This window comes from Manihot esculenta, chromosome 12 (genome assembly GCF_001659605.2).
Source record: "Manihot esculenta cultivar AM560-2 chromosome 12, M.esculenta_v8, whole genome shotgun sequence".
Taxonomy (NCBI): Eukaryota; Viridiplantae; Streptophyta; class Magnoliopsida; order Malpighiales; family Euphorbiaceae; genus Manihot; species Manihot esculenta.
In genome coordinates this window covers 5,433,993-5,444,872 of record NC_035172.2, presented here as the reverse complement: position 1 = coordinate 5,444,872, position 10,880 = coordinate 5,433,993, and the positions used below count along the sequence as shown (strand labels likewise).

Below are 10,880 nucleotides of genomic sequence, written 5' to 3'. Positions count from 1 at the left end.
CTCAATCTACCTTCAACCATCCCCAAACCGTCAGCCGAGAAATCGGATAAGGGGGGAGAAGAGCCGGAGAAGTGGAAGAACCAGAAGCTCGGGTTCATGGACGGAGGGTGAGGGAAATGATTGAGAATGATGAGGCCGATAGTTATTCTGCCGGAACAACAAAAAGAACAGGAAGTGAAACGTGGGAGGAGGAGTATTGCCTGGAGAAGAAACCCAAACAGGAGGAGGAGATTGTAGACCAAAAGCTGCAAAAGATGAGAGAATAGCTCTTGGCCGAGCTGGGGGCGAAGGACCCCAGCCAAACTCTCCTGCCTACCTCTTCACCTTTTTCAAAAGGGGTACAGCAGGAGATTGTCCCCAAAAAGTTTATGATGCCACCGATGGCAGCCTACGACGGAGCTGGAAACCCTAGAGAGCACGTCCTGAATTATAAAACCTTCATGGAGCTGCAAACTCTATCGGATGCCTTGATGTGCAAGGTATTCCCTACGACGCTCTCAGGGCCAGCACGGGCGTGGTTTAACAGCCTTGAGACCGGAAGTATCAGAAGCTTTGGAGATCTGGCCACTCGGTTCATCAGCCGATTCATTGCCGGGGTGCTTGCAGACAGAAAGACGAGCTATCTGGAGACAGTTAGGCAGAGAAGGAATGAATCGCTCAGGGAATACGTTGCCCGTTTCAATACGGAGGCCTTGCAGATTTCCGAGCTGGATGAGGGCAGAGCGGTGGAGGCAATGCAGAAAGGGACGACCTCGCCCGAGTTCTTCGGCTCGTTAAGTAGGAAGCCTCCTACCTCGCTAGCAGAGCTAATGGAGAGGGCGAAAAAGTATATAAGGCAGGATGATGCCTTGGTGACGAGCAGATTCGCCAAAGGAACGACAGATAAGAAAAAAGCCCCGAAAGAAAGGAGGCCGGAAAGGCAGGAGAAAAAACAAGGCAGAAGGCCTGAGCCCTATAGACAGCCCTGGGACCGAAGGGACCAAAAACCCCTCCCTCCTCGGGTCTCAGAACAGAATCCACTCCCCTCGTGGGTTCCAGAGAAGCCGACCCCACTCAATGCCTCTAGAGCCGAAGTGCTCATGGCCGTCCAGGACAAGGAGTTCCTACAATGGCCTAAACCTATGAGAACTGAAGCAGATCAGCGAAGTCCTGACAAATACTGTCAGTATCATCGTACACATGGTCATGACACCAACAACTACTACCAATTGATTGCTGAGATCGAGAGGCTGATAAAGAGAGGACACCTCAAGAATTTCGTGAAGAAACCAGAGGGACAGAGGCCTCAGCCTAACCCTGCAGCCCAAGCACCGAGGAGAACGGGAGCCGGACCGGTGAATGATGAGTCCAGTGGGACCATCAACATGATTGTTTAGCTGAGAATGGGAACAGAAGAGGTTGGATTTATTAGAGAGGTTATGTACCCACAGTGGCTAGCAAATCTTGTATTAGTCAAAAAGGCCAATGGCAAATATAGGATGTGTATAGACTTCATTGACCTCAATCAAGCATACCCCAAAGATTGTTACCTCCTCCCTGATATTAATAAAATGGTCGACTCCACGGCCGGCTTTGAGTACATGTCGTCTTTAGACACAATGTCTAGTGATCACCAAATCCCAATGGACAGGTAAGATGAGGAGAAGACCTCGTTCATAACAGAAGATGGGACCTACTGCTATAAGGCCATGTCTTTAGGGCCGAAAAAACCCCGAAAGTGGTCAGACCGGGAGTCTATCAGATTGAAAATGTGCAGGGAGACCCTGAGCCTCGCGCCTGGAATATCCAACACCTAAAGAGGTACTTCCCTTACAACATTTGTAAAGAAAATTCTTGTGCTCTAAAAACATGAAAGAATAAAATAACACCATTTTTGCAAAGCAACGTTATCTTTATTACTGTGAGTATTAATTCTCTTTGAAAAAGAAAGAATAGATCCCAGAAGACCTCACTGAGACATAGAGACCTCAGGGAGGTAGAAGACCTCACTGAGACATAGAGACCTCAGGGAGGTAGAAGATCAGGATTCCCAAGATCTCCTGGCATCAGACCAGGATTCCCAAGATCTCCTGGCATCAGAAGACCTCACTGAAACATAGAGACCTCAGGGAGGTAGAAGACCTCACTGAGACATAGAGACCTCAGGGAGGTAGAAGACCAGGATCCCTAAGATCTCCTGGCATTAGAAGACCTTACTGAGACATAGAGATCTCAGGGAGGTAGAAGACCTCACTGAGACATAGAGACCTCAGGGAGGTAGAAGACCAGGATTCCCAATATCTCCTGGCATCACCTGAGGTAGAAGACTAGGATCCCCAAGATCTACTGGCATCAGAAGACCTCACTGAGACATAGAGACCTCAGGGAGGTAGAAGACCTCACTGAGACATAGAGACCTCAGGGAGGTAGAAGACCAGGATCCCCAAGATCTCCTGGCATCAGAAGACCTCACTGAGACATAAAGACCTCAGGGAGGTAGAAGACCAGGATTCCCAAGATCTCCTGGCATCAGAAGACCTCACTGAGACATAGAGACCTCGGGGAGATAGAAGACTAGGATCCCCAAGATCTCCTGGCACAACAAGTCCAGGATACCCAAGATCTCCTGGTACCAAACGGTCGGTGGGATCCAAAAGACCTCCCGGAGCAAAAATAGCTGGGATCCCTAAGATCTCCCGGAGCAAAAACGGTTGGGATCCCCAAGATCTCCCGGCGTCAAATGCTCATAGCAAACAGCGGTGTGCAGGGACAACACGCAAAAAAAACTCATGAAAACACAGCTCCGATCTCACAAGAAAGATGGGGCCCTGACTCACCAATGAGAAACTTGACTCCGACCTCCCAAAGAAGCACGGGACCTAAGAGGAAGAGACTTTAATCTCTCAACAATGGCCAGAGGAAAGGCACCATGTCGACCTCAAGAAGATGATAAAACTGAAACAAAAGGTCTAAGTCCGAACTCAGATTACAAGCAGGAACGCCGATCTTAGACACACAAATGTAAACTTGGAAAACCAAGCAAAAAGAGAGCCGAGCTCAGAAAGCTCAAAGGCAAACCGAAGGTAACAAATCTCAAATGGTCCAAGAGAAAATCCAATGGCATGAGCAGATAGGAACCCAACCTCAATTCTTATCAGAATTAAAAACAAAAGGCCAGCCCTGCTCACCACCTTAAAAGGTACAAGATCTGACTTATTGTCATTATGTAAAGGCTATGTGCCCGAGCTCATATTAATAAAGTAATGAGAAAAAATGAGGGCATCCTTGCATAAATCATAAAAACTCAAAGTTCAGCCCACTGTTAAAAACTGAGTTCACGGTTAAGGCTAGTCCAGCTTGGAAAGAGCTTACAGATGAGAATGCCTTAGTGAAATGGAGAAATATATAAGTTAAAGGTTCAACCAATTGATAGAATTTTAGTCCTGATGAGCTTGAGGGCAAAAAGGAAAAACAAGTAGAGTAAATGAAAATAAAATTTCATTAAAAGGAAAGTACAGTACAGCCTATGCTAATTATCTACACGGGCTGGAGGGAAAACAGTCCTCAAAGGACTTACATGCCTATAGGCATTATTTACATCACTATCACCTACACACATACTATGCTGGACTAATTTTAGCAGATTACCCTTGCTTCCTGATTTAAACATAGCCATCAATGCATTGTCCTTACTTGCATACTTGTAAGCTAAACTTTGAATATCACGGAACACACGCTTGAAAGAATCAACAAAAGCTTGACTGAGTGCAGCATATCTCTGTTTCTCATAGCACAAGCGCTCTATATCTAAATCGACGGCAAGTTGATCATCTTCACCATTTCCAGCAAGGAAATCCTGATACGAATCCACCATGAACTGCTTTATGTTACATGTGTAAACTGCATCTTGTATTCCACAATAAACTTCAGAAATCGTGTTATTCCATGAGTTTGAGTCAGGAGCAGACATCAGGGGCACCACGGGAACATCCTTCTTCTTCTCGAGAGGAAGGAGAACAAGAGCCGGTCTTCTAGAAACCCGGAACTTCTCTGAAATGAGAACCGGGGCAGGCACTTCGGTGCAGGTAGGACACTTGTCCCCGACCTTCTCCGCTACACCCCCACCATCTGCAGAACTGAGTTCCCTCTCCTCATTAACTGGGCCGACCTCGGTAAGGGCTCTCTGAACATTCTCCACAGAGGCGATCTCAGTCCTGCTTACAGGGACCATCACCCTAGCTATGAAGGCCTTGAGCCTCTCTCCAGAAGCATCGCCAGAGGTTGGGGCAGGCTTCGACCCCGTCAACCCGGAGTCCTCGCTAGGCCTTGAAGTTCGTGGGGACTTGGGGGCTTGAACATCTTGAGTGGTCGAGCCCGACCTGCAGTGGCTTGGCGGCCTTGAAGATTCGGCACCTCGAGAGCTCGGCTTCAGAGCTCGGGCAGGAGCCGGGGGAGGAGGCCGGCCAGACGACCTGGACGATATGACTTCGGCTACTTGTTGAGTATCCTCCTCCACCAATTGCCCCGCTAGGAAGGCGTCCAAGGCAGTGTTCATATTCTCCCTGGACGGCGTGAAATTCTTAAGGGGCTTAATCTGATCCATCTTCACTTCAGAAGCTGCAAAAAATCCAAAATCGGGGAAAGTCAGAGCAATTCTTAACAAAAATCACAAAAGCAAGATTAGAACAGGCCTCCACGAGGGGCAAAGTAATAAAATTTTTGGCTCGCCTTGACCAGCCTGAAGAAGGAAATGAACAGACGCACTATGGGCACGAAATCTCGGCTCAGATAAACAGATTCGAAAGAAGACATAAAGAGAATGGCATTAGGAGTTAGTATTCGAGGAGTAATCTCAAAATACCGGAAAACCTCGTTAAAGAAGGGAGAGAGGGGAAAGGATAAGCCATATTCCTTCTGTTTAACAAAGAAAACTAAGCTCACGTCTTTCTGAGAGTCGATTAGACCAGAGGGATGTGGATTGGGAAGAACGATCCTCTCATTCCGGTAAGGGGGCCGGAGGTGAAAAAGAGCGATATCTAGGTATTCCATGGGAGCTTAGAACTATCCATGGAAAAAGAGAAGCGTACCTTGAAGATAAAGACAGGGAGATGACGATGGCAGTGCGCACGAAGAACAGGGAAAAGCTAGAACTTAGAGAAGACAGAGAGAATTCAAAATTCAAAATGACAATAAGGTGAAAGGGTGTTCTGAGGCAAACTGTACTTAAATGACGCGGTCATAATGATTCTTGGTATTTACCCCCTCGTCAGTCGGGCAATAACTGACGAGAAGGTAAAGGGGCAATTGATGACCGCTGGATTTCTCCACCCCGGTCTGGGGCCAGGCCCACGATACCAGCCCATTATCTAGAGGCCCTCAAGCCTCACACATGCACCAGGTCCCATCCGCTCAGCCTTGAGACCAGACTTCAGTTAGTCTCTTCAACCATGCCGGCCCAACATTGTCGGCCTAACAAACAGATCCTCTCTAGGTTCAGTCTTAATTCTACCTTTCGGCCCAGCTCAGGATCAGGAGGGAGGCCTACCCATCCGTCACAGGGGACCACCCGCATGCGCCCCCGGGAAGAACCAGAGACCGTTACGCATGGGGCAGCGATCTGATTTCCTCGTACGTCCATATCAACGAGACAGGGACAGGTGGCCCAATGATATACATTCTGTTACACGTCACTAGCGGATAAAAGGAAACAGATAAAAGGAGAAATACAGTCCTCTAGGTCTAAGGTTTTTCCAGTTTTACAGAATCCATTGTAAAACCCTATTTTCTGGATTTCAGATCATCAGTATTTTTTTTAATTTTTTGAAAATTTAAGAAAATTATTTTTTTAATGTGAAGGAAAATAACTTATTTATAAATTATTTTCTAAAAAATTATTTTTCAAATAATTGAGTATTTGAATCAAATAAGGCCTAAGTTTAAAAGGATGTAATTTAATTAGGAGAAAAATACATTTTCAAATTTATTGGCATTTCAAATAATTTAATCGAAAATATTTTTAAAACAATTTAAAAGAAGCGTACAACTTGGCATTCAAGTCTTGTCAACTTGGTCCCAAGATGATTTGGCTGCCAAGAGCAGTCGTCTTGGAACCAAAGAATTGACTAAAATCAAATGGTTGACTTGCAATAATTTTTTTATTTTTTCTTCCTTGTGGGCTACGCCGATTTCCTCTATAAATGGCAGCTTACAGTGTAGCAGCAAAACAAAAACAAAAAGACCTTAACAATCCAGACTGCAATGGAAAACGATCAAAGGGCCTGGTCGGCTCATGCCTTAGCCTTCCCTTTTCCTGCACAGGGACACATAAACCCAGTTCTTCAATTCTGTAAGCGCTTAGTCTCCAAAGGAATCAAGGCCACACTTGTCACCACTAGATTTCTCAGCAAATCCATCCACGTAGACCCCAGTAGCAACATCGATCTTGAAACCATTTCTGATGGCTTCGATGAGGGTGGCCACGCACAGGCCGAGAGCGTGGAGGCCTACGTATCAACATTCAAAGCTGTAGGATCAGAAACCTTAGCAAATTTGATCAGGAAACTGAATGATTCTGGTCACCCTGTTAATGCCCTTATATATGATGGGACCTTCCCTTGGGCACTCGATGTAGCCAAGGAGTTTGGACTTCTGAAAGTTATGTTTTGCACTCAATCTTGTGCAGTCAGCATTGTAGCTTACCATGTTCAGAGAGGTCTCCTTCGGGTGCCACTTTCAGGGCCAGTCGTTTCAATTCCTGGACTGCCGTTGATGGAAGCTGCAGATACGCCATCTTTTATATATGATCTCAGTACATACACTGCTTTCTATGATGTGTTGGTTAATCAGTTCATTAATATTGATGAGACTGATTGGATACTTCATAGCTCTTTTCATAAAATGGAGGAAGAGGTATATATATATATATATATATAAACTGATATGAATTTTAATGTTAAATTCATTATCGGACTTGCTAATTAAAGGGCGTTTTCTGATTGCTCAGGTGGTGGATTGGATGGCAAAACGGTGGAAATTGAGAACGATAGGGCCAACAGTTCCGTCCATGTACTTGGATAAAAGAATTGAAAGCGATAAAAGCTATGCTATCAATCTCTTTAAGCCTAACGCGAGTGCTTGCATAAATTGGCTGCATGCTAAGCCTGTTGCTTCAGTGGTGTACGTGTCCTTTGGAAGCGTGGCAGAGCTTGGAGTTGAACAAACGAGGGAGCTAGCTTGGGGCTTGAAAGGAAGCAATTGCTACTTCTTATGGGTTGTGAGGGCAACAGAGCTGTTTAAGCTGCCTGAAAATTTCGTGGAGGAGACAAAGGAGAAGGGTTTAGTGGTTACATGGTGCCCGCAACTGGAGGTGCTAACACACGAGGCAATAGGGTGCTTTCTTACACATTGTGGGTTCAATTCAGTTCTTGAAGCTTTGAGCCTGGGAGTTCCAATGGTGGCAGTGCCGCAATGGTCAGACCAGCCTACCAATGCTAAGTATGTTGAGGATGTGTGGAAAATGGGTATAAGAGCTAAGCCTGATGAGGAAGGAATTGTGAGAAGAGAAGTGGTGGAGGTCTGTTTAAGAGAAGTGATGGAAGGAGAGAAAGCCAAAGAAATCAGGGACAATGCCAGGAACTGGAAGAGATTATCTAAAGAAGCAATTGATGAAGGTGGAACTTCGGACAAAAATATTGATGAATTTGTAGCTGCATTACTTGGAAAAACTATATTAGGAAATTGTGATTTCATATAGAAATTTTATTTTATATACATTTATTCTGTTCCACAAATTATATTTTTGTTTTAGATAGTAATTTATTTGTTAAGTGAGAAAAGTAAAAAATTATTGGTTCCAATAATTGTTTAGGAATAAAGTAATATATTGAAGAAAATAATATAAAATTTATTATTTTAATTATTTTAGTTATATTTTATCATTACGAGAGGGAATATATGGGCAGCCAAGTCCAATTTGAACCAAATCAAGGGTCAAAATGATGATGAAAGAAACCAACAGATCAATCATCCAGCATATCTTTTGTTTTTTTCTCTACCATGCAATGACGTAAGTACATTCATGCTTTCTATTAATAAATAACAATATTTATGTTATATTTGATTCCTGAAAGTGAATAAATAAGAAAATTAAAATTCTATTATAGTTTTTAAATGGTTGATGATGTGAAATTCATTAAAAGGTGGGTTTAAGATGTATTTTGTTAAGTTTGATCTATTTCCCTAATGCTTTTTTTTATTTTTTTCTTCTCTATCCTTTAATGACATGTAACCGTTATTCTGTATCTATATTGCTAGTCATAATAATACTTGATTGTATGTATGGATGTAGCTCTTTTCCATCATCTCACAGCTATTTAATTATATTCAGCGTTGTATGGACACTATTCCGGGTGTTACGGGGTGTAGACTCGAACCCTGTCTGTTCCATCCAAGTAAATCCTGGGCTTATATATGAGGCAGACCTAACTGTTAGAACTTAATAAAATTGATGCTTGGCCTTTTTAATACGGGTTCTGTAATACCCAGCTAAACTCTGGTATCGAAATTCCTACCGTCCGGTGGAATCTCGGATGTCGAAAACCTCTAGAAGGGTAAAATCATGTTTTATAAAATGTTTTAATGTATTTTATGATTTTAAGTAAGAAGGAAATTGAGTTTTGAATGAAAAAGACCAATGAGGCATTTCCATGTTCGGCTGCCGAACGTGGGATAGTTTAGGGGGGCAAGTTAGACTTCCGAAAGTGGCTCAGGTTCGGCCGTTGAACCCCATGTTCGGCCGCCGAACTTGCATGAGTTTTGGAGGCACCTTAGGCTGCCGAAGGTGGTATGGCCAGCCTCTATAAAAGGGCTCCATGGCCGAAATAGGCGAGTTTTCTCCCCCTTTTCGACCAACGGTGAGTCCATGCTCTCCCATGGTTGATTTTTGATGTTTTCCTCCAATCTTTCGAGTTTTAACAAGTTTTATCTTGGTTTGAAGATATTTGAGCAAAAGAGCAAGTTTTGGAGCTTGGAGACCCAAGGAGCGAGATCTCTCCCATCTCTGAGTTAGATCGCCTCTCCTCTCGATCTTCAAGAGGTAAGAGTAGATCTTTAGCTCATTTTATGTTTTAAGCAAGTTTTATAAAGGTTTATGGGGTAGAAATGCATGTTTAGGTTTTTATTGAGTTCATGGGTTTATGTTGAGTTTTTGAGCAATATGAGTTGTATATGTGTGTTTGATGTGTTGTAGTTGGGGTTTAGGATAGTTTGAAACCCCTAGGAGCTTATGTTTGTGTGTATGCATGTTGTGGAAGTGTTATGTTTGAGTTGAATGGGTTGGGAGGCAAATATGCATGTTGGAGGCTGAGTTCTACCCTTTGGAAGAACTCAGGTTCGGCAGCCGAAGGGACTTTCGGCCGCCGAACCTGCCTGTGGAGGCAAGCCTTTGGCTGCCGAACCCTGCCTCCGAAAGTGGACTTTCGGCCGCCGAACCTGCCTGTGGAGGCAAGCCTTTGGCTGCCGAACCCTGCCTCTGAAAGTGGACTTTCGGCACTAGAGGGGAGTTTCGGCCGCTGAAGGTGCCGCTGAACATGCATGAGTTTCGTCTCTGGAAGGAACCTTCGGCCGCCGAAAGTGCCACCGAAGGTGCATGACTTTCGTCTCTGGAGGGACTTTCGGCCGCCGAACCTGCCGCCGAAAGTGCCCTGTTCAGCCTTCCTTTGCATGATTTCTATGATTGTTTTAAGGTGTTTTAGGGAGTTTTTGGGGAGTATTTTAGAGTCATGTCCATGTATGTTTGGTCCCTCATTTGAGTCCACCTGTGTAGGTTCGGACCCGAGGAACCGAGGACCCCAGCAGTGAGCTAGCTGCTTCAGAGTCAGCCAGAGGTGAGTAGGATAAACCTTTATGTTTTAAATTAATGAAAGATTTAGCATGACTCATGCATCACGAATGCCATGTGATATTCTAGGTTGTTTGCATTAGAATCCACGAATATGTTACATTGCATTATTTGATGTTGATGTGGATGGATGTTGGATGATCCTTTAGTCCTCGTATGATATGATATGATGATGATACGGTATGGAAGACTAGTGAGGCCCATTCTATGCCCCTGGCACAATGTAAGAGAAAGACCAATGAGGCCTATTCTACGCCCCTGGCACGGTTGGACTATGTAGAGGACTACTGGTGACAAGTCCATCCTTGATGTGATTTGTCTGTGATGTGATGTATTTCATTATAGCATATGTTTTAAATGTTTTATTATTCTGCTCACTGGGCTCTAGTAGCTCACTCCATTTTCCTAATCCCCAGGTATGCAGGTACGGGATAGGCCAGGAGGTCAAGAAGAGTAAAGTTATGTTTATGTAATAGTTAGATGTGGACATGATGAATTGTAAAGTATTGAATAGTCATGTAATAATGATATTGAGGATTAGAATTGTGTTTGACCCTATGTGTATGGTTATCCCCTTTGATACATGATCTATAAAATATTTTTATGATGTTTATGTTTAACCAAGCTTAATGTATGTTATGATACCCCATTGGAGCATTTGATGAGGACTCCAGTGGGTGGTTTACGTTTATGGTTATGTGCATGCACAGGTTAAGCTTGGTAAAGGAAAGAGAAAGTTCAAAATTTTTATATATATGTTGATCATGTATGGGATTAAACAGGTGTACAGGTTGTATGTTAGGCTTGCTACGGGTCCCGGCGGCCTTAAGCAGATCTGGATCCTAGCGCAGGTAGCGGTCCGATTTTCGGGTCGTTACAGATCAGTCATTGTCGGGATGTCCAGGGCCCGGTTATCATCAAGTGCCATTTTATTTGCTCATTAATTATTCCATAATTAATGAGGGGTAAATCCTAAAACTCTAATTATTACTGTGAGGCTCTA

The 10,880-nt window shown here is 44.0% G+C and overlaps 1 protein-coding gene across 1 annotated transcript; it reads left to right on the top strand.

Annotated features, from left to right (window-relative positions):
• The first annotated feature begins 6,172 nt into the window (after positions 1-6,172).
• Positions 6,173-7,790, top strand: LOC122721259 (mogroside IE synthase-like). Its single transcript, XM_043948668.1, has 2 exons — positions 6,173-6,888; positions 6,983-7,790. The coding sequence occupies exons 1-2, from the start codon at positions 6,238-6,240 to the stop codon at positions 7,730-7,732; spliced, it is 1,401 nt and encodes a 466-aa protein (XP_043804603.1). The 5' UTR covers positions 6,173-6,237; the 3' UTR covers positions 7,733-7,790.
• The last annotated feature ends 3,090 nt before the right edge of the window (positions 7,791-10,880 follow it).